The sequence below is a fragment of the Chamaea fasciata genome, unplaced genomic scaffold (genome assembly GCF_029207755.1).
Source record: "Chamaea fasciata isolate MVZ Bird 193981 ecotype frontalis unplaced genomic scaffold, bChaFas1.0.hap1 SCAF_6, whole genome shotgun sequence".
Taxonomy (NCBI): domain Eukaryota; kingdom Metazoa; phylum Chordata; class Aves; order Passeriformes; family Sylviidae; genus Chamaea; species Chamaea fasciata.
Genome location: NW_027094091.1, coordinates 45,929,165 through 45,953,286, shown reverse-complemented (window position 1 = coordinate 45,953,286; position 24,122 = coordinate 45,929,165). Strand labels below are relative to the sequence as shown.

The 24,122-nt window shown below is 39.2% G+C and overlaps 1 protein-coding gene across 2 annotated transcripts in view; it reads left to right on the top strand.

Annotated features, from left to right (window-relative positions):
- The window catches only part of ENPEP (glutamyl aminopeptidase), a 33,513-nt gene that overhangs the window by 8,232 nt on the left and 1,159 nt on the right, over window positions 1-24,122 (top strand). Inside the window, exons 4-19 of one of the 2 annotated variants that reach the window (XM_066185000.1) lie at window positions 3,696-3,816; window positions 5,975-6,129; window positions 6,758-6,871; window positions 8,488-8,622; window positions 12,712-12,777; window positions 14,171-14,236; window positions 15,541-15,692; window positions 16,893-16,972; window positions 18,666-18,790; window positions 18,909-18,964; window positions 19,765-19,915; window positions 20,678-20,751; window positions 20,866-20,967; window positions 21,091-21,261; window positions 22,991-23,131; window positions 23,924-24,002. In XM_066185000.1, the coding sequence (XP_066041097.1) occupies window positions 3,696-3,816; window positions 5,975-6,129; window positions 6,758-6,871; window positions 8,488-8,622; window positions 12,712-12,777; window positions 14,171-14,236; window positions 15,541-15,692; window positions 16,893-16,972; window positions 18,666-18,790; window positions 18,909-18,964; window positions 19,765-19,915; window positions 20,678-20,751; window positions 20,866-20,967; window positions 21,091-21,261; window positions 22,991-23,131; window positions 23,924-24,002 (1,788 nt within the window). The remainder of the gene's footprint in view (window positions 1-3,695; window positions 3,817-5,974; window positions 6,130-6,757; window positions 6,872-8,487; window positions 8,623-12,711; window positions 12,778-14,170; window positions 14,237-15,540; window positions 15,693-16,892; window positions 16,973-18,665; window positions 18,791-18,908; window positions 18,965-19,764; window positions 19,916-20,677; window positions 20,752-20,865; window positions 20,968-21,090; window positions 21,262-22,990; window positions 23,132-23,923; window positions 24,003-24,122) is intronic. The other variant, XM_066185001.1, reaches the window with a different exon arrangement.

Sequence of the window (24,122 nt, the reverse complement as noted above, 5' to 3'; positions counted from 1 at the left end):
CATGCCATGAATACAAATGCTTTACAGTTTTCTGTGGGTTAAAAAGAGTGAATTGCACTTGATGTTATTACAGCCATTGAGACATAGGATTACAGTGCTATATGCCATTATGTACTGGCTTGCTTTATTTTACAACAGTGGCAATAAGCAACTACCCAGTGTAAACTCTGTAAAAATAAGTATAGAAGTGATAGAGTCTGCCTAAAATGGTGGATATTTGGTAAATCCCCCAATAGGAAGGCCAATCCATTTCTTGCTTAGATGCAAATGTCCTGAAGGCATAGCTGATCAGGCATAAAGAGATGACAAGATATTACATTGAATCACAAAGTGATATCCAAAATACAACTTGCCCCTCAACAGAAGCTCCTCATTTAGCCTAAACCTAGTTTGGGATACTCAACCTGCTTTTAACTGTTTATTAGTTTAGATGTTTTTTGCATCTGATACAGAGAGTGATCCCTAGGGTTGTATGCCCTTGCTTCTTCCCCTTCCTTTCCCCTTATGTAATACAGGGTCTTGTCATTCACATGAGCTGGCAGTGCTTTCCTCATTTTCTGGAGACAATGTCACAAATGGACAGGGAATCCAGAATAAAACCCCACCCAGGCTGCTGTTCCCTTAGCAAGTTAGCTCTTCCCTAGTTTCTTTAACTGACAAAGCCCATCAAATCCTTCCCTACTGAAGGCTGTTCACTGATGTTAATATCTGTCTCGTAGAAATCCCCAAAATTCTGATTCAGCTCTTAGCAAAGACCCTGTCATGACACTGTGCTGAGGCCCCCCTCTGTGCCCTCACTAGTGTCATGCTTTATGCTTGTATTATTACTTTACAAATAACTAAAGCTAGATTACACTTATACAAGCAAATGGAGCCTAGCTTGAGATACAGATGTAATATTCTTAGGTCTCTGCTGTTTGGCTAAATAATTCACAGGAGTCCATTTTTACACCACCCAGTCACACAATTTTGTTAACAAATTGCCCTTCAGCATAGCTGATCCACTCATTATCAGAGACAGGACTTTGATTACTTGGTCTCAATAGATATTCTCTAGAGTTCAGTTCCTTTAAAAATCAGAATTTGTCTAGATTTTTGTGTGTAACATGGTGCAGTAAGGAAAAAATGTACTGAAGAAGTGTGTAACACTGTTTTGTCCGTGCAGAAGTTAAACATTCACTACTTGCCCATGCCACACTCCAGAGTATGGCCCTGAGGTCACTATTTGTTTTTTTCCCACAAGCAAAACAGTATAGCCCACAGTGTCCCTGACTGGTTGTAGCTTTTCTAAATAGAAGGGAGTGTTCACTGAAACATGGTAATTAAAGTGTGTGTGTGTAGAAGCAGAGGTATTCATGTCAGTACAGAGGTTGCCTGAAGAAACATCCTCTAATTCAGGCCTATGTTACTACATATTTTATTAACACTGATCACTAAACAATGTCTGAGGACTTGCCTGCACTAGAAATCTTGGGGTTTAAGTGAGGTTAAAATCATAACTTTTCTTTCTCTTAACATGGACATAGTTTTACCAGTACCAAATACATGCATAAGATCCATCACTAAAAGTTATCTTTTCCCCAGGGAAACCAGACTATCTTTAGAGTTTTAAATCATATATATAGAAAGTTATTTTTTTAACCTTTCCAAGGCTTCCTGTCCAAGAACTTTGAAGACCAGCTGAACAATGAGGTCTTTAGATTCACTAACTACTGGAAAGAACATTCCATAGTTTTCTGTGTCAATTTCTATAATAAATCCCTCATTCAACAGAAAGTATCCACTTGATCCATAAATTACTTTCATAAACAACAGCAAGAGCATACAGTTCATGACATAGTAAATTATTTAAAAACCTCTGCCATTCCCTCTGAAAGCCCTAACAAAGATATTAATGAAATCAGTTGCGGGAAATATGCCTACAGCTGGAAACAGTGCTCCTGAGCTGATTACCTGCAGGTACCGAATGCCTGGTTTGGAAAATTGCAGAGGAGATTTTACAAATGAAACCCAAAGTCAGTTCTAGTGCAGGCTGAGCGTTTTGGAAACCATTAATATGGATCAGCCAGGGGACTGAAGACTGCTAAATTGGGCAAAGAGCTTACAGAAATGGAAATCACAGACTGTAATTGCAAACTGACTCTTGGGAAAATCCCCTGGCTGGAATGGATTCCCGATTAAATTTCATAAGCTTTTTTTTCTTTTTTCTTTTTTTTTTTTCCCTTATTTCTTCTTTTTTTCTTTTTTTTTTTCTTTTTTTTCCCCCCAGCTTTATTTTTGACCACTTTCTCATCCTCCCCTCTCATTGGAGGAAGTGTAATTTATGGTATTGAAATAAATGTGTTGTCAGGCTCTAAAAGAGTTCCTGGAATAGACCAGGTCCCTTTGCTCAGCTTGGGCCCTAAACTCCTGGCTGTAAGACAGCACTGAAGGAGTAAACAAGCCACACCAGTGTAGTCAGATGAATGTGTCCCATTCATAAATCATGGAGCTGGTCTAAACTAGGAAAAAAAAATAGAAAATTAAAACTAGAAGCTTTACTCCATATAGAAGTCTCTTATCCACACTGGAGATTTTCAGGGGCGGGGAAGAGAATTGCCTGCATACAGCTCCGGCAGCCTTTGGGACAAAGCGATTGAGGGAAAGTGCCCCAAAAGGTTCCATGAATTCTGAACTCAAACTTTGTCTTCACAATGTAAAGATAACTTGTCAAAATCTTTTTTCAAGTTGGGCCTCCTCATCATGGGTACAGGTGCCATAAAGATTCTAGTCCTCCAGAGCTTGTTTCCTACTGTTTCCTACTGCTTGACAGGAATAGCCAAAGCAGTCCCAGGCATCAGGATTCAGGGATAGAAAGGCCATTCAACACATCATTGTTTGCATTCATATATACAGGAGGAGCACAGAAATGGTCACTCATCACACACAGGGCTATCAAATGTGCCAGTTTTCCTAGACTTGCTGGGTCATACAAGGGAGAACTGATTTTTGCCTATGATTTCCTGGGGCAGCCCAGAAGGCACCAATGGCACCAAAGCTGTGACTGAGTGGCTGTGTGGCCCAAGGTCCTGGTCAAACAGCCACTCAACCTGCATAGACCAGCATGTCTGGGAAGGGTCACAGATCTAGTAAATGCACTGTCTTCAGCGGGTTTGAGATCTTCAGACATACAAGGACAAGAGGAAACTATCATGATAGTACATACAAAGGGTACGAAGAAGTTATAAAATAAGGTCCTATGGGCTTCTGACACATTTCAATATAGCTCCTGAAGATTGAACTGATAGGATCAGTCAAGATCAGTGAACTGCTCAGAACAAGTGTATCCCCTTTGACTGTGCTTGCCCAGGTTTCCTTCTTGAAAAAACCATGCCATGGGGAAGTAGGGGCTGGTATGCAACCAGGCCCTGCCCCAGGCTTGGCCACTGTGAGCTTCTGAACATGGGTCTTGCCAGTTTTACAATTCAGACAAACAGTGGAAAGTGTACAGATGTTGACTTGGTCTCTCATATGTACAACACTTGAAAAACTTCATTGAATAAATGTGATAGGGTGAAAGCCTGAATTCAGTGTTCAGGCCAGTGTCAGAGAAAACCTGCAGTGCTATTGATAAGTATGCTAAATGCCTTTTCAGTATTTTACAGATGATTCCTTTTAACTGAAAACTTTTCTAATTGTCTCTCTGTATTTTACAGCTGAGAGTTTATGCCCAGCCACAGCAAATACACACGGCAGAATATGCAGCAAATGTAACAAAAATTGTATTCGACTTCTTTGAACAGTACTTTAATTTGAGCTACTCTCTTCCAAAACTGGGTGATTATAAACATTTATATTTTTAATTTGTTAATTCAGTGTCATGGTTATGTTGCTCCTACAGATCTCTGTGCTTTGGTGGAAAGCAGCATGAAAGCATTTGGTTACTAACTGCTGATACTATGTCAGGATGTTTTAAAACTGTACCAGTGTAGTTCAAGATGTTTCTAAATGTCATGATAGATGAGTTGGTCTCAGTTATTGTTTAGTTACCAGTTCTCACAGTTCAGTTTCCTGAACGGAAGAACTGGTCCTGGCATGTTTATTTTAAAGCGTCTTGTGGAAAATCAAGGCAAGCATTGGTGTCATCTGCAAATGACCACCATGAGTTAAAACATAGCCAGAAGTTTCAGAAAAATATGTACCACTTCCATGTGAACTTCTGGACAAAAGTCAGCAGTGAGATAAGTGAAGATGTAAACTGCCAGAGAGTATGTCATATTATTTATTAACCTTAGTGCAAAGTGGGTGTGTATCCACTTCTTAGAAAGATGAATGTGGTCTGGCATATAATTTTTAGTTTCTACTGCGGGGCTAAATAAAGATCTGGGACTAAATAAAAGTGGGCACACACTCAAATTTAGCCCATGGTTACAAAACAAGCAAAGAGAACATAGTGCATTTGGGCATCCTTTAGCTTGGAATATCTGGACTCTGGATCTGATACATGCAGTTTAACATGTACAATAATTAAGCTGGGAATAAAATCAGAGTTTTGGAAACTCTCCCTCCTAAGACCTTCAAAGAGGTAATTCAGTTAGGTTCATGAACGGAAAAGGATGAAAAAATACTAGCTGCAAACAAGTCAAGACAATATAGGAGGGGAAAAAAATCCCCAAAATTTCGAAGAAAATTAATAATGCTGTGCAAACCTTTTGTTGGATATTTGTACCTGTCCCTATCAGGCTAACCTATATCACTTTTACAAAAGACTTTTACCTCCTGCTTTCAAAACAGCACCTGAGCTTACTGTAAATACATTTGCATTTCAATGACAACTGGATTAGGGAAACCAGTACAATATGTTGTTCTTTCACACATTGGTTCCCAGTAATAATAGGTACTATATCTCACCTGTGCTTTATATTCAAACTTTCACTGTCATGAAAGCCTGATGACTTAGCCATGGCAGCATCTGGATAAAGGTCTGTCTGTGTGACAGGATGGACTGGTATCTTCAGGTCAGCAGTGTCACAGAATAGATACTTTTGTAGATTCTATACTGTTTTTCCCAAAATGTCTATTTGTTGGATCACTAACCTTGACTTGCCATGCTGTTCCCTCATTATTAGAAGTTATTCAGGTCAAACCTGATGAATCAGATACGTTTCTGCATAATTGTTTGTTTAAATATTGTATTTCACATTGATTTATGGCTTCTGGCATTACCTCTCTCCTTGTATACTCATTGTGACTGTCAGTGAAGCCCTTGCCAAACTATCAGCTTTGATTCTGTAATCAAGTTGTTTAATTTAAAATAAGTAATTCCTATCTTCTGTTGGAGTGGGGTGAGGGGTTTTCATTCTATTCAGTTTTAAATCCATCTGTACTTTTTCACTAACCCACATAGAAAGCCTGTGGTCATTATTTGCAGAAGAAAATGCCTGTTCAATTGAGTCTGCAATTCTCATTTAAACCTGTATTGATTACAGACCATAAATGAGTGACCCCCACAAATTGCCAGGCATAGAAGCAGATGTTGTTCACTGAATGGGGGATTTACTTCAGTTAACATGTCAATAAATATTTTTAATACAACAGTGTGACAAGCAATGTCATGCCTCATTATTCTACAAATAGTTTCAGGAGGTTTACTGGCTACAGCACATCCCCAGACAATAGCATTAATTTCTGGAGGCAAAATTAAGTTATGTATGACATGCACATTCCCAGGAGATGGCGTAGCATCACCTCCCTGGACAGACCCTCATCAAGTGCAACTGATCCTACCTCTGTTAATCTCAGCAGAGCCAGGGCACTTGTTATCAGCTGCTTTAGGCCAGTTCTTCTCTTGAACACAGATCATAGCCACTCAGTCCACAGCAGTAAGCCAGAATCACAAATGGTAAGCAAAACAGGCTGTAAATACACACAAAGAGGTCAAGCTAATTGATTTAAAAGACACAGTTGTAATTGTTGTCTCTTTCATTTAATGCAGATAAAATAGCTATTCCAGATTTCGGGACAGGCGCTATGGAGAATTGGGGGCTGATTACATACCGAGAAACAAACCTGCTGTATGATCCTCAGGAGTCAGCCACATCCAACCAACAGAGAGTAGCTGCTGTGATAGCCCATGAGCTTGTTCATCAGGTATATTTTAGGACTTGAGTCACTTTTACTGTGTTTCAAATATATAGTCGCTACATTTTAATCTTGCAAATACTGTCAATAACTTCGTCTCAGGATCTTCTACATGTGCTCAAAATCTGATTGCAAAATATGTTAAAACGGATCCCCATTAGAGCTCCAAAATACCATGGCTACTGCCTTGGAATTTTTCTCAGGAAGTTAGATGCTTGGGCCCAGACTCTCAGCCAGTTTATGAAAATCTGTCTAAAATGTCTTAGAGAAACTAATTTACATGTGTGTGCAGATGTCTCTTTTGGGCCGACAAACAGGGACAGTTATACACTGTGGAGGCTGTCTGAAAACACATCCTTAAAAGCAGAAATCATCAATTCAAGAGGAAGAAACTAAAAATATTTCCAGTGGCAAATGAATCATTAGCAATCTCCCGAGTAATATGTAATTTTATAATAAAAGTGATGTTTTAACACAAGGCAAGGCCTTCATTCCTATTCAAACCCCAGAATTATGATAATTTTCATCTGGCAGCAGGAAAAAAGTAAGCAAATGAATGTTCTATATGCAGATGTGAGATACTGAAATGTACACGTACTATTTATCTAAACCTACGTCTTTATGTTCATAATTGTAGTGGTTTGGAAATATTGTAACCATGGACTGGTGGGATGACTTGTGGTTAAATGAAGGATTTGCCAGTTATTTTGAGTTCCTGGGAGCAAATGCAGCTGAACCAAAATGGCAAATGGTAATTATTTCTGCCTTGTGGTGGGTTGATCGGGCTGGGAGGAACATTTTGGAGGGAGTAAAATTTAGACAAGAATGATGAAGACTTAAAGTATATTTATAGAAAACTAACATAGTGTGGTGGAACATAAAGAAAAAGTTGGTTTAAGTTTTTCACCTACCTATGTTATGGTCTGAAACTAGTTAAAGTAAACTTTATGAAGTTTCAGTCTGCAGGGAAGAGTCATTCCTTTTAAACAAGTGAATCAAGTGTTTGGTTATTATGGCAATTTACACCTAGGTGGGTTCTGGACAGAGAACAGTTTTGCAGGGTTGCTTAAAGGTCTAATTCTGAAAGATGGAGATATTCCTGTATTTATTTAGTTGGGCTGTACTCTTTTCACGGGACTTAAGATTGTTATTTGATCTGGTAAGGGTTGGGAACCTGGGCCTGTCTCCACAGCTTGGGCTATTATCAAGGAAAATACTGGATTCTCATTCAGCTTCTGCCAGCATTGTAAGTGTCATTTCAAATGCTCCAACTCAGACAATCTCTGTTCTGTACAGTGCAAAAATGGGTAGTGACAGTGCATAGCCAAAGTGCTAACAGTGCCAACTCCAGATGCTTAAAGGGTGTTGCAAAGAAGTTAGCCTTAAATATGCATTATACTCTGTGAATAAAGGGAGTTTTCTTGCTCCTTCCTTCCTCCCCTCCCAAACAGATGTGATGGCATGCATATTTTCCCCAGCTGTCCAGGTGTAATGAGGTTCTGGGTGCTAAGACATACACAACATTTGCCAGTGGAAGGGAGCAGAGTAGGTTTTGCATAGGTTGAACCTATTGAAATCTACTATCTCCTGAGCCTACTGACTTTAGAAGCAGGCAGTGCCTACTTGCTGCTTTCCCTACCTCTGTCCCTGCAGAGAGGATAAGAACAAAATAATTTCCTGGATCACTTTTACACTTTAAAGTAGATCTGTGGTCCAAACTATGTAAGAAAGATTCTAATTATTGAGTTTAAAATTTAAAAGACCTTTTTTATCTAGATTTTATGTTCATCTAAGATCTAAAACATTTCAATATTATCCTAGTGATTATTAGAAGAGGAAAGCTAAATTGAATTTTAGTCTTTTTTTTTGGTCAATATAGATTAGGAAATAAGGGGCTTTTGACTGCTGGCTACTTAATCTTTTTTTAAAAAATTCAAATCAATGTAAAAAAGCATTATAAGCCTTGGGTGGGGAACGCTGCCTCCTTCTTCCCTCCCTCTCTTCCTACCCAGCTCCTCTTTTGCAAGAGGAGACCATAATGCTTTGTAAATATTGTCACACTTCTGAAATTGGTAACACAGGCTACTCTTTTTGCCTACTGGGGGCAAGGGAGGGCAGGACGGGTGTGTCTGTGTTATGATACACACAGGAAAACAGGATCTGCAGAAGGCAATTTATCTTAGTTAAGGAGAAATTGTATACTTCCCTTTTCAGATGTAAAGCAAGAGTTTGCAAGTCCTTCTTTAGAGGGCATGAAATTTTGTTCTATTTCAAATTGCCTAGAGAAGTTGAAGTTCAAGCTACTTCTTTGAGAAGTATGCATGTACTCCTGCCTTTGTTTCTACTCTAATGTCTTCTCTTTCTCAGCTTGAACAGGTTTTAATTGAGGATGTGCTTCCAGTACTGAAGGATGACTCTTTGCTGTCTTCCCACCCAATTGTAGCTGATGTGTCATCTCCAGCTGAAATCACCTCTGTATTTGATGGGATATCCTACAGTAAGGTAGGATATCCTCCTGTTGTGACTTTGCATGCAAAGGAAGTGACAACTTGGGAGAGGAGATAAAAGTCAGGGGTGCTCATAATCAAGATTCCTAATTTCACCTGAGCTGTGTCTGTGCAGGTCTTTGTTCTGGGACATTCCCAAGTGCTGTCAGTGATGATGCAGTTAAAAGCAGCTGTGAGAGGAGCAGTGCTGCTAGAGCCTTGTCAGCCACTGACACCATGCAGACCTGCTCACAGCATGCAGTGATGCAGGCAAAGCACAGTGTCATCAGCCTCTGCCACTAGAGTGTTTGGCTGAAAATTAAACCAAACCAGGTACTAAGCACATCCTTCTCCCATCACCTCATGCTGATGCAGCCCAGTTATGTCAAGTGTCATAATCTAACACAAGGGTGGAAAAGGCAAGGGCAGATGTCCAGGTATCCTTTCTGTCACTTCTCCATCACACTTGCAGGCCAGTATAACTTCTGTTTTGAGGAAGCAGAGCAGGGAACCAAGCAGTGAAAACAGGAAAGTGACTTTTTATCTCAGTATCCCAGCCACCCGAAAAACCTTAGCAAAGATGGGTGACACTAGCCTTCACTGGCATTGGCCTAAATTGGGAGATAAGTTAGCTCACATTCCACTGAAAGTTGTGGAGCTCAGGAGTGCAGTGGAGTACAGTAGTCTGCAGCCCAGGAGGTGGTAACAGACAATCCATTAAATGTTTGACAAGATTTTTGCTCATCCCGTCCCAGTCAGTGGCAGTGAGGACCTGTGCATATAAAGACTCTGTAAGGAGCTAGCTGGAAGAATACCTTGGGTCTGCCTGAGCAGAGAGGAATGCTGGAGTCATCTAAGTCAAAGTCATCAAAGCTGGAGTCACTGTTATGTCCAGGGTGCACAGAGGCCTTTGGGAGCCCACAGCCTCTGGTAGTACTTGCTGCGATGGACAGCAGCCCGGCCCTCAGCGCTTCTGGGAAAGTGCTGTGAGGTCCAGAGCATGTGGGACACCAGCAACCATGCTGAGGATCATTGCTTTGAAGACCCAGCCTAGGGGGCTGAGGCCAGCTCATCTCCCTCTATATCGGATGTAGCCAAAGCCACTTTGTCCTTAAACAAGCCTTAGACATGGAAAAAAGCAGGTGTCCCCCATATCTAACGAAGGAGTCTCTTGACTCAAGGGCCCCAACAACACTGTTCCCTCCAGTTGTTTTCTGCAGTGCATCAAGAGAAAAGCTCAAAGAAGCACAGGAGAAAACATCCCTGTCACTCCTCTACTCAACCAGCTATCTCCCATGCTGCCTCTGAACCTGATACACCATATTTTTATTGACAGCTTCTTGTATGACTCTTGTCAGTGTTTCCTATCTGATGCCATAACACGCTTCCACTGAACACACAAAATCCACCCTTATTAAATACTGCTTGTTGCTTTGCCTCCAAGCTCCCATTATCAGCTGAACATAAAGTATATATTGCATTGACTTTAGCATTAGCTCTGTTACAGTCTGTAACTGTAGATACTACTTTTATTAGCTAGACTTGATCCATCCATTTCCATCAGTTTTCTGTTTTCAATAGTTAAATCCTCTATCCAACAATACAACCAGTACTTATTGCATCATAAATGCCTCACAGTCAAACCATAAACCATGTAAAAACCTGCATTGTGTAAAACGGTTTTTAAATCAAACTAACAAAAGTCATGAAATATACAGAGCTAAATCAAATACTCTGGATCAAAATGTATTTTAGTGGTGAGCTAAGCAAGAGACATACTTTTGCAGGGTCTGTAAAAACAATGGAGAAAAAATGTCCTAGCTTTTACTCATCTCTTTGTGCCTAGATAATTGCTACATGAACTCATTTTTTTTAAGCAAAAACACTTGAGGACTTGTGCATTGTTTGGGAACAGTTTGCTTGGGATATAATTTGGCTTGGGTTATAATTTGGCTTGAAAGAGAAAGTCTTTGCGTAGATTTAGCTCAAATTACTGTTGGTATTTATATATAAATGCGTAACAAAATTAGCTTGTTTCTTTTTGGCTTTATTTTGGCTTCTCTTTTGCATTTTTCTTTTAAAAACAATCTTCTCATGATAATATTCATCGTTAAACAAATAAAGCATAATTTGGAATGCTCTCTGTTAGTCTTACCAGAACAACCAGAGAGCTTATCCAATCCTAAGACCCTAATGAATTGCCTAAGGGTCTATGGAGTCATTGCAGTGTATTCTGTATGACACCCTCCAACTGCTGTGTGATTGGTAGGGCATTATATGCCTAGGAAAGTTCTGCTAGAGTAGAGCCGGTGAGTAAACAATTAATGTACATAATTGTTTTAATCTGCTTTTAAGAAGTATTTGCATCTCATCTCTTTCCCAGTTGAATCCTCTCTCTTACTTTGAAAGGTTTTATTAAAGTAACAGTAATTTTTTTTGAAATAAGTTCTGTTAGAAATTTGCTCTTGGACCTCCACATTTTTGGAACTTTCCACCTACAGAAGTTTAGGACTCATCTTCCACATTTCTGCCACAAAAAAATCTTGTCACATACTTGGCAATTACTATGAAATTATGTGGGTGTTGATAAAAGACTCCCCCCTATACCCCCATCAGAGAATGTCAGCTAGTCAAAATAAGGTCACTTTCCTGAGCCTCCCCAAATACTTGTAAGAAAGAAAAGTTATTAAAATACTGGCATTCCTCTAACCAGTGATTTTTGTTAGGATGAGTTTTTCTCAAGCACACTCCATCATGGACTACAGAGGAGTGACAAGAAAGAGGGGAAGAGACTGAAAAACAATAGCAGAAGGTGCAAATGACTAACTATACATTACAATTTAAAGCAAAAGAAGTCTCCACTGTTACCAAACACATGTATAAGTGTGTATTTCTACTTTGGCTTTTAATATAAGTGGGAGGGGATGGCTTATGAGAGGTGGTATCAGATAAGAAGCAGTTGAGAGACAAAGCTGAGGAACTGAGGTTCCCTAGTGCATACTCGTGGCCATATGATCACCGTTGCTCATTAAGCAGCCTTATGATTACCACTAATGGGTATTCATTCTAAAGGTACTGAACTGGTTTTGAACATATTCCATGGCAAACACATCAGAATTCTGTATTGGAAAACAGTCATCTGCTGACCACCTTGACTCTCCAACAATAGCCTGGAAAGCAGTTTGAGGCATATCTGTTCAAACAGTCTCTCTGCCATGACTCATCTAGTCATTATTCACACACGTAAAGGGAGGAAACAGGATTTACTGAGAATTCAGATAATATTCTTGTTTTCATGGGACAACTGGATTTTAAAACCATTCATAGCATTAGGCTCTCAACTGCCCCTTGATTTAGCTCAGAAAATGAAAACATGCTAATCCTAAAATTGTATTTTGCATCTTACATTGAATTTGCAGTCCTTTTCTTTTTCTTCATCATTTTGTGTACACTCTGTTCTTTGTTCCACATGGCTCTTCTACTTCTCTCTCCTGTCATTCTCTGGTTTCTTTCTTCTTCCAAAGTCCTAACTGTTTGGGGTTTCTTTGTGATGCCCAAGTTAGTAAGTTCTCTGGTCCCAATTCTACCCTGCTTCAGAGGCCAGAGCTCTTACACTAGTTCTCAGCAAATCTCATTCCTTATCTTGAGATGGCATACCTAACCTGTAAAGCCCTAGACTTGCAGCATTTTTAGAGTTCTCTTCCTGTTGTGTGTTCTTCTGAAGTCACTGCCTCTCTCAAAATGTTCCTCTGACAGGTAGTCCCCAGCTGCCTTCACCCCTGTCCTGTTCAACACGAAACAGGGAGCCCTGCTCACGCAAACTGGTAGAGTGGCAGGACAGTAACCTGCAGCAGCAGGGCTCAGGAGCTGAACATAGAAACAAGTGTCTGATTACAACTAAAGACTGCTTCTCACATCCAGATTTAAGCTCCACCAGATAGGCATGCCATCCCACAAAGGAAGTAGAAAAACCACTTCCTTAGTCTGAGGGATGATTTCTATTTTTGCCTTATAAAATACTCATTTCCATGTTGCCTTTTAGATGAATGGAAATCAGTGTTAGAGCAGTACGGATTGACCTTCTCCCCTTTCCCTTCGTCCTCAGGGTGCATCGATCCTCAGAATGATTCAAGACTGGATTACACCAGAGCTCTTCCAGAAAGGCTGTCAGGTAAAGGTGGTACCAAAACCTGCCAGACATACAGCCCACCTTCATGTGACAGTAGCAAAGTCATTATTCAGAAAGTGAATATCAGAGATCCTGGTATTGGTAGCAAAAGCACTTAGTACATTTCAGTACTGAGTGGACAACATGTAGGGGAAGAAGTTCCATGCTCCCACAGAAGCAGGAATGTGAACTGCATAAAGATTTGATAGCTGGACAGTGAGGACCAAAATTCCTGACAGCTTTTAATGGAAAAACCACCTCTACCCCACTGTTATCCTGTTGTCAGCTGGGATCCCCTCATTCTGCCGTAAAGTGTGTCTGCAGCTTCCTATGGCCAGGATCCCCCAACCCACACATGGCTGCTATGTAGGGACACTCTTAGAGGCATAAGCTCATCTGTGCCCTGATGCACAGACACCCATCCCTAGAAAGTCAAGATAATAGAGAGAAGGTAGGGGGTATATTGCACAGTTCATAGTCCTTTCTTGTGGATGAAAAACGTGGTGCTACAAAATGACAAAAAGGGAAAAAGGAGCTGTCCCAGAAGGAGAAATGTTGTCTGTCCTTTATTCTGAATGGACATTGGTAATGAGTTACAGTGCAGGCTTACCACATTTGTTCTTACTTCCCGCTCTCATGAAGAGCACATTTATAGGCTGCTACAAGATAGTTGCATTTTCCTGTACTACTCTTTTCATATATTCAATCAGAAGAGTTACTCAAGATGGGAAAATACAGTCACCTTGTCCCCGAGAGCCTGACCCTTCCCTTCTGCTCAGAGCCTTCAAGAGCACTAACATAGGCAGCTGTGGCCAACAGCGAAACAAACAGCACCATCTACTGACTGAACACCACCAGGAGAAGGTGACAGGGTAGGAATACACCCGCCAAGCAGCCAGGGAAGACACAGGATGGGAATAAGGTTTAGACGTTGCAAACTCTTCGCTGAACACCATTACTCCTTGTAACAATCATTTTGATCAAAACTTAGGGGTGACTTGACTTTCTTACTTCCACTCTGAGTCCATAGAGTAATAAAATCTCATGAAATATCTTCCTCCTGCTAAACAGCCTCTTGCATTAGTCAGAAATTTGCAACAAGGGTATAAAGGTGTCCATTTAAACAAAACACAAAGAACCCTTCAAGTACAATTTTATTTCTCACTAACAAGTCACTTGAAATGCTGGCCTAATTGGATGCATTGGACACCAAAGGAATTTCATCAGCTGAATACTGATCCATTTAATCTCCCACTCACAGTACTACCACCCATGTGTGGATACTCTGCAACTGAGAGGTACTCTCTGTATACCTGTACAACTGAATATGTGTATTGTTTTCATAGGAAAAGAAAAAAAACTGGTAGTATTTTCACAGTCTTCAATCTCTCTCTAGGCTTATTTGAAGAAATACCATTTCCAGAATGCTAAGACAGAACAATTTTGGGAAGCTCTGGAAGAGGTATGTTTTGCATCCACCCAAACACTTACTAATAAATGTTTCATATCTCACCCACTGATTTCAGTTTCTCAAACTTCTAATATTCTGTAGCTCTTCTGTCAATGGGAGATCACAAGCTAGGCAGCCTCCCAGTATATTTCTCTCTCTCTTTTTTTTTTTTTTTTTTTTTTTTTTTTTTTTTTTTTTTTTTTTTTTTTTTTAATAAGGTTGTGGGAGTGGAATAAGGAACACGAAGAAAAGAAGAAGGCCTTGCTAAACAAACAACCTGCTACCAAAACATTCCCTCTGCAAGTCAAACTCATTTCATGTGTGAAAACACCTCTTATCCACCACACACATGCACCCCATACTGTCTCTTTTCTCTATCCAGAGTCAGGTGTTTGAAAGCTCTCAGTAGTATCAATTCCCAAGTAATTTTGATGTTTATCTTCCTCTCTAGCTTCTGAGTCACCTCTGGGTTGTCATCTGTCCCACCATTTTCTGATCTTTCCTGTTTCTTGAGGCTGGACTATTTTTTTTTCCATCTATCTCATTACCCCCCCATTACACTTGCATACTGCCAGCTTCTTCCCTGATATTGTTTCCTTTTCTTCCAGCCCAGTGGACATGCGCACAGCCTAAATTGTGCTTTTGTGTCTCATTTCTAGTTCCAGTCTTCTTCTTGGTCCCAGACTTCTTCCTACTCAGCAGAACTTCCTCCTTTCTCTCTCTAGGGCTTTGCATCTTCCCATCATCTACCTAATCTGGAGAAGGAAACACTAGAAGTGACCCTAGCTCACTTCCCTCACAGGTGGCATCCTGGGGAGGTAGTGACAGCTTTATCCAGCTCCAGTTCCTAGGACAGATGTTCAGGATTCACAGAATGAATCAATTTTACATTGGTGAAGCTGCTGGTGGTTAATACTGCCTCTTCCTTCACACTCAAAACAGGACACACTGCAAGGAGGCTTCTGGCTTTAAAAATGCCCCCATGTCCTTTCTGTCCTGTTCAGTTTTTCTCTCAGAAAAAAAGAAGAGATCTTAGAGCATGCAAGGGGCCTCAAAGGTTCCTCAGTATTTCTTGTCCATGTTACTGGCCAGTCTCCGGCCTAAACATTTCTCATTTCTTCTGTGGGTGTTCAAGTTTCCAGATAATTTCTCCAATGGCAGGCACCATAAAAGGATTTAATGGAGGATTTTTTTGTTCTGAACATGCTCTTTCCTCTTTCCCTTTCTGCTCTTCTTTTTCTTAATACCAGAGATACTTTCTTTCCTCTTAGGACTGAATTTCCTTTTTCACTGCAAGCTTCTTCCGTCATTCATAGGCAAGTAATAAACCTGTGAAGGAAGTCATGGACACATGGACTAGGCAGATGGGCTACCCTGTTTTGGAGATGGGAGATAATTCAGTATTCACACAGAAACGTTTCCTTTTGGATCCCAATGCAAATGCTTCTTATCCTCCTTCTGATCTTGGGTAAGTTCCTACTGCAAATGTTGATTCAAACTGGGTAGCAACTAAGGAAAATGTATCTCATTAAATGCATTTACAAAAACAAGAAAAAAAAACCAAAACAAAACAAAATAACCCCAAACAAATGAACAATAACAGCAACAAAACCCCAAGCAAACAAAAATCACAAATAAACAAGCAAAAAAACCAAAAAGCCTATATGGCTTTTCTATTGGGAAATACAATACCTCTCTAAATTCCTTCATAGTAAGCTCCAAAAAAGAACTAGTAAAACTAGAAGTATATAAATCTGTTATGATATTTTGTTTAGGAGATACAAAACAATATATTTCTCTTCCTGGAGGTAGGGGGAGATACCATAACTTTAATTTTTTTTTTATTTTCTGGAAGTTAGTGACCAATTACTTAACCCAGGGTTATAAAGATGGCATATGTTTTCCCATAGCATTTGCCACCAAGGGGAAGCCTCCCTGGAATGAACTATAATATACTAATATGGAACAGCAGATGACTGCTCAAAAGGGCTTATTAATTTTAGCTGCCCTATGCAGGTGGCTGACATTATGCTCACAGCATGCTCTGCTGTCCCACGACCCTGGTTGCCTGGTCACAGTCTTGGTCAGGCTCTGCTGTGGCTCCATTTTTCCCCAAATTTCTCACCTTTGTCCTGGGCATGCCCTGGACTGAGAAATCTGTACCTACCCAATAAATGTATAAAAGGAGCTGAGGAGCAAGAGTTAAGGCCGCATTTGGCTCCCAGTGGTTTATAATGAAGGAATTAGTGTTGTCTTGGAGAAGAAAAGTAGGCTGGAAAAGGCAAAAGGTCCTATTAACTTGATCAAAGGGGTTGCTTAAACTCCTTCATTTTTTCAATCTGTAAAAAAACTTTTGTAATACTTAACCATTTATTTCAAGTCAGCATTGCAAAGATTAATTAGTGTCTGCACAAAGCCCTAGACACATCAACACTGACATCAATTATTGACATATAACAATCTTTTACTAATTTAATTGCTTTGTATCCTGCTAGAATATTGCCTGACAAATTAGTCTGTAAATGTATATGTTCCAAAGCACAAGTTGGCTTAATAAAACAAGATGTAAACTTTAAAATAAACAAACAAACCAAGACATATTGGAGGGGGTTTTTTACCATTTGGCTTCAAATGTAATTTGATTTTCTTTCCCTTTAAATAATTTCAGTTATAAATGGAATATACCAGTCAAATGGAAACTTGGTGATTCATCAAATTATACTTTCTACAACGCATCGGATTCTAGAGGTAAACATCTTCTCTTTTAAGGATAATGAATGGATAAAATTTTTCAAAATCATTTACAAAAAACAGAGCACAGAATGAACTTTCTTACTTTCCAGTTTTCAGATCTGGGAGCTAGCACACAGCTTGGTTGTACTGCAGTTACTAGTGATTTCAGTGATAAGATTACTATTTCCCCTGTACAAACATTATGTCAGTTTTTAGGCTCCGTTTCAGTATAGTGCTTAAGCATCTTTTAAAATACAGTCCTACTCAAGGAAACATCTATGCATACTCTTAATTATAATGCACTAAAATCAGTTTGGCTTAGATATGGCCATTGTCCAGTCCAAGAAAAGAGGAGAAGTGGGAGGCTGATGAATGGTTCTGTGACACAATAAACTGGCAGCTTCATCTCAATTAAAGAAAAAGAACTACAAATGATTAACCACCTTTTCTAATGCTGATTTCAGAACTGAAAAAATTCTTACCTGTTTTGGATTTTTTTTTGTTTTGTTTTGGTTTTTTGGTTTTTTGTGTTTTTTTTTTTTTTTTTTTAATCATTGTTCTATTATGCAGTCGAAACTGAATTTCTTGTTTTACACCTCCAGTGGACAAAAATGTGGGGAAAAATTACTGACTTTTTTCAGATTTTGAATTACATCCCATTGAATTTCATCTCATCTTTTCTTGTACTTGTTTGTTACTTGTTTTAAATGCAATTTGTCTTTTGTTCAGTTTTTTTTTTGTTGTTGTTGTTTTTTTTTTTTAACTGGTTGCTTTTAGTATCCACATAAAAGCAAACAGAAAAATATTTTGTGTCATGATACAAGTCAGAAGTTAACACAAAGAAATTTTCTTTCTCTGATTTCCACATGATATGAGGGCTGCAGTGGGCTATTAACTTCACAAAGTCTGCAAAGTCTTGATTAGGTGTTTACTTCTATGTACACAAAATTTGTCTTGTGAGGCAAACATCAACTGTAGGGAAAATCCCTTTAGAAATGCTTTGTATGTATCATCTAAACAGAAACGTGCTTTTAATTACAACCACAGATTAAAGACCGCTGTTTTCAATGGGAAATAGAAAAGTTTTCATAAGTAGCATCACCAACTGGACCAAGACAAGTTTCTGAGAAAGGAACATTTTTCAAGTCTTCATTTTAAATGGGAAAATCCTTCAACATGAGTGCTTGCATGAAGTCTCAGCCTATTTTATAAATCCTTTATCAATAGCTACAAAAATAGAATCAAAGAAGAGTACAGGAAAGAAAATTTAAATTTAATTGAAACAAACTGAAAAATGAAACTAATGCAGGATAAAATCCGAGAACTTTGATAGCGCACATAAGGTTGAAAAATGATTAAAAACATATATTTGCAAGAACTGCTTCTTTTTACTTCTTACAATGACACTAAATCTCACCATCCTCACCCTACTCACAATGCTCTCCATTTCAAATTTAACAAACTAGCTAGCCCAAGTAATTACCACAATTCATTGTTCTAAGACAAGTGCTGGCATTCATCAAAATCTGTAGTAACTCATCTTTACTCAGAGCCATTCAGAAATAAAGAAAGAAAGAAATGAAATTAAGGGTTGGACTTTATTTTGATATCCATTAAAACCAAATAGTACTTTTGAAGTCAAGGAATCACCAGTGAGTTCTGCATGATATGAGGCGCACAAACTGATCACTGCTTGTTTGTTTTGTAGGAATTACCATAGGAGTTTCTGATACTTTTCTGAATGTGAATCCAGAACACATTGGATTCTTTCGGGTGAATTATGATAGTCAAAACTGGGCAAATTTAAGCAGTCTTCTGCTCCAAAACCACACAGTGAGTGTTGTAATGTCTAACCTGTCTGGTGGGTCTCTTATAAGAGGTCTGTAGAGGCTGGGGGTTTTCTGCATATAATCTGGATATTCTTGATCCCTATTTTCCTCTTTTCATACAGAATTTTTCAGCTGCTGATCGCGCAGGGATTTTGGATGACGCTTTTTCTTTAGCAAGGTAAACTAATTCTCCGCAGAGATTTCAACGCAAGTTTTTCACTTTCCATTACTGTCCTGAGCGACCTAATAATTAGAATTCATGCAACCCAGGTGGTTGGAAAAAATTTTCTGACTTTAGTAGAAGCTTTAATTCTTTGTTGTTTTATCTTGTCCTCCAAAAGGGGTGCATTTAAGGGGTGCATTACCATTGCAATCAAGAGAAATGCTCCCTTTCAATACCATGGCAAGAAAAAAGCAGGCTTTAATTGCACAGGTCTGAGAAAGGGGTGTTTTCTCCATATAATTAATTATAATAAAAGCACTCCAGAAGAAGTTAGGTATCCAGAAAAGCAGAGGCATGCCTAAAATGCATACCAAGGCATTGAGTAGCTATTGCCTCAGCTAGTAGTTTGTTTAAAAGTTTGATTGGAAACTTCTAGATCTTGTGCCCAGTCATGCTGACACAGATAAATTTTAGGTGATCTGTAACAGCCTCTAAGTCTAAGTCTTCTCAGCCTTTCAGGATATCTTTCTCTTTTGTGATATTAATGTTGCCAGTTAAGGCCTGCCCACTTCTAGGCGCACTGGGCTGCTGCACAAAGCAGTCTTCTCACAACTCCTACAGTTAGGCATTGATCAACAGTGATCCTCAGTTATCTCTTTGGAAAACACCTTCCAAGTTATATTCCCAACTACTTTCTCCCTTACAAACTTTACTATTTCGGGCCTCCTAAAGTAAACAGTAAATCTAATATCTTTGAAGTAGCAAATTCCTCAAATTCCTTAAAATAACAGAAGTTATGTTTTTTCCTTCCACAGACCTGGACTTGTGAATTACTCTGTTCCCCTGGAACTCACAAAATACCTAAGAAGTGAAACAGAGTATTTACCTTGGAATAGAGCTGTATCAGCTGTAACTTACCTTGCAAACATGCTTGAAGATGATAAAAATGTCTATCCCCTGTTTCAGGTGATGAAGCAAAATAAAAGCCAATCCAGCTTGGGACCACTGAATCTGATCATTCAGGATCTCTAACAAGAATAATACTGAAGTTCAAGTGATTTTCAGTGTTGCTGAACTATTAACATTTACTTTTAATTACTGTTCTCTTACAAAAAAACCAACCCTCTAAACACTGCTTAGTAGTGGTATCTGAATTAGTTGGATTCTGCATTCAGGATCATGCACTTGGAGAAAAGAAATTCTGCCTAATTATTGTTATAATCTGTCACTGTAAGTCATGTTACAGATATTTATTAGTAAAGGCTGTCCTGCATTCAATAAAGAAGTATGTATAGGGCAGCAAAATCTCAGACACCTGTCCTCAGCACCAAGGATGGCTATATCTCCAGGTGGCAGTGAGTATGTTTGTTAGTTGACTTAAAATACTGAACATGATTTAATGGTCACTGAAGCAGAGTATGTCCAGAACTCTCTATCATCTCTGGAAAGCAGTTGTGGCAGTGTGTCCTTGCTGTACCCCAGCCTTCCTGTGGGAGCACAGACAAGGTTGAAGAGAAGCAAGTTGGCTTTGTCCTAACAGTATTGCAAACATTCAGACTTGGCATGCTGTGGGGATCTGGAAAGATTGTGTCTGCGCCTGTTCATGTTACTTTTCATTCAAGAGATGCTAATTCTGAGAAAAAAATGAAGGAGAATAAACTATGAAATTAAACATATTATTATTTAAAGAAATCTACACATGTAACCAACACCCTTTTTCTACCTCAGAGATACTTTCGCGATCTGGTAAAACCAACTGTGGATCAACTGCGCTGGGAGGACTCTGGAGACCATTTGCAGAGGTGGGACAATCTTTATTTTTTTCTATCTCATGGTATTGATGCATTCAAAGAATAGTTAGCAGTAGGAAAATAACTCTCTCCCTCTCTCCATCTCTCTCTCTCTTTCTTTCCAAGGCTTCTTCGTGCAACTGTTCTAGACTTTGCCTGTAGTATGGATGACCCAGAATCTTTGAGCAACGCTTCTCAACTCTTCAGTAGATGGTTACAAGGAGAAACGTGAGTGCTCACATCTTTTCTGGAGAACACAGCATGTGACTGGGTTACTGATCTCAAGTAGGAAAGGGGGAAGAGTTTTTGAAGTATTGTTCAATAGGGGGATGTATTTTTTCTTTATTTTAGTATTCCTGCAAATCTCCGACTCACAGTATATCGCTATGGGATGCAGAACTCAGGCAATGAGACATCATGGAATCACATGTTCGAGAAATACCAAAACACCTCATTAGCCCAAGAAAAAGAAAAGTTGCTATATGGCCTGGCATCAGTGAGGAACATCACCCTTTTGGACAGGTGATTTAAACACACAGAGATTTCTCTCTTCCTACAAAAGCAACTGCTTGCTGTTTGTTCATTCCCCTCCTCCTCTCTTCTGTGTTGTCATTTTGGTCAGATTACAGCATGAGGAATGCAACACATTTTCAAGATTAGTTATCTAACATGCCCCTCGGAGACTGTACTACAGCTGGAAAAAAGCCTTGTTCTTTTAGTCAAAAGATACTGAAGACATTGTAGTTGCCGCACACAATCAACAACCTTCAGCTCTTCCAACAGTGCATTCAACCTGTGCAATTTTAGTTGCTTAATAGTTAAGCATCAGGAGTAAATTAGTCATCCATTTCCTCTTTCATCAGTGAAGAGAGGCCAGACCTACAAAGCACTGCTTATCCCAGACCAGGAAAGGGGCTTAAAATCAATGGAAAGAATAGCTTTTGGGTGTTGTCAGTCACCCTCCATTGGCTCCAGTTTGCTTAGCCTAGACGTCTACCTTCTAACTAGCTAAAATTAGGCAATCAGCCTTGAGCAATTGTTATTAACAGTCTTATGAAGGCATGCGCATGAACTTGCAATGCTCCCTGAGGTGCTGTGCAGGAGTGCTCAAGCTAGAACCAGAAATGTTGAATTCATGCTGCCATGGCAATGATGAGGAGCCTAGATACTGACCCAGACTGGTCCAGCAGACTGTCAGGCTGGGCAAGTCTCTCACCAGCCTGTCACCCTGCACAGGCACACCAGCTACTTTAGGCTTATCTGATGACTTTGCATGTTGTTGTATCATGTAGCACTCATGCAAGCAGACATCTACACTAGGGCCATTCACCACTGTATTGGAGCCCTATCTAAATATCATAACATGGAAAAGCCTTTGCTTGAAGCAGTTCCAGGTTTGAAGGAGGTGAAACAAGGAAGTATAGGAGATTCAGGGAGTATAAATATCAGAGTTAGAGTAATTGAAATAATGGTAGGAAGCAGCTGCATTCCAAAATTCTTGTGACCACAACAGCCATAATCTAAAGCCATTAAATAGTTAATGGTGACATGATTAAGAATTAATTAATTGTTAGATTAATTAATTAATTAGTTATATTTGCAGAAAATAAAAGAAGTCCCTCCTAAAGCAAGGAAAGCTTGTCTCTTAATTTACTGGGGAAAAGAAGACAATCCTTAATCCCAAGGAACAACAGCTTGAACGCGTGTTCTGCAGCTGCTGCTGTGAATCCATGACCATGCTACTCATCTCCCTGCAAACATGTGTGCTTCATCCCGTCAGTCAAAACCATCTGTGCTATAACTGGAAGTACAACTGCAGCACTTGCAGGCATGCTCTGCACAAATTAATTTTAATTTTGTATGGATAAGTTTCCAAACAAACAGCACAGATGTCAATCTGAGCAAGTGACTTGTGCATGCATTCATGGGCCCTGTAAGATCTTTAAAGTCTGGAGCACTAATTTTTTTGGTGCTTGGCTGAACAGGCTGAACTACTAACTGATCCAGTCTTGTTTTCTTTACTGCATTAAAATATAGGAATAACAATGGGGTTTAGTTATTTTCAAGTAGAGACATAAACTCTACCTACTTTGCTAAAGAGACTCCTAACTAAGATTTCTTTCAATACAATTATCTCTTGACACAGTTACATTTTACATCTGTGTACTTTACCTTTAAAATGCTGTAGGGAAAAAAAATAGTATTCCTGTTTGGAAATGGCTCTCATCAATTCCTATGGCATTTCTCTTAGATATCTGAAATACATTTACAACACCAGCCTCATCAAAAGCCAAGATGTGTTCACAGTCCTGAGATACATCTCATATAACACCTATGGGAAAACAATGGCCTGGGACTGGATACGACTGAACTGGCAGTACTTAGTTGACAGGTACTCTAATGAACTCATGGGAAACTACATCCACCTGCAAATCTTGTTACATGCCATATTTTTCTGTGTTTTCATTGTACAGCTATATCATTGGCCTTTACAAAATGAAAACTGAAAGCTTATTCAACACGCTTGTATCTATTTGCTGTAGAAAAAGTACTTTGTTTCTAACTTGAAAACCATTTTTTCCCTAAATGATCACCATCAGTAAATAGTGATCAAGGAGCGAAAGTTTCACCAAGGCCACAGAAATCTGATTATTGCATGGAAATTAGTGAATCAAGTCTCCACTCTTGCGACTGATTTCATACCAAGAAGACAGAGAATAAAGTTGGGGTTTTTTAAAAATTTTATTCTAATGGTAACAGTAAGCAGCAGACATACAGATGAGCTGTGGAAATAATAGCAAACCTTTTCTCCTCAGTATTTGAGTGACTTCTCTCTCCTTCCATCACCTTTCTAAGTGCTTGGTGAGGGCACAGAAGGAAAGCACACCTGCAAGCCTAAAGCTGTGAACAGGACAGAGTTTTTGCATTGCCAAGCAGCAATATGCCTAACTTCCAGTCTGAGACAATCAGTAATTACTTAAAAAAATATTCCACAGTAAGAGATCACTCCATTACTAAACATATTTAAGAACAGCTCAGATATTATGCAGAGGTGCTATTTTTCAACTATTTCCAAAAATGCTGAAATTTGAGTGTATCTTCTTTATTGCAACACAGTTAGAAGTTTAAGCTTCAGATAATGACGGTTTTGCATCAAACATAATTTATTAAATTGTTTTTCTAGATTCACTATAAATGACAGAACCCTTGGTCGAATAGTAACTATTACCCAAAACTTCAACACTGAGCTCCAGCTTTGGCAGGTATGGTGACATCAATTCTCTTGGGTTTAAGTCAATATATTTAACAATCTTCTGGCCAGGAAACTTAGTTTTTGTCCTCTAAATGCTTAAAGCAGCAGGAGTTAACTGTAAAACTATTCC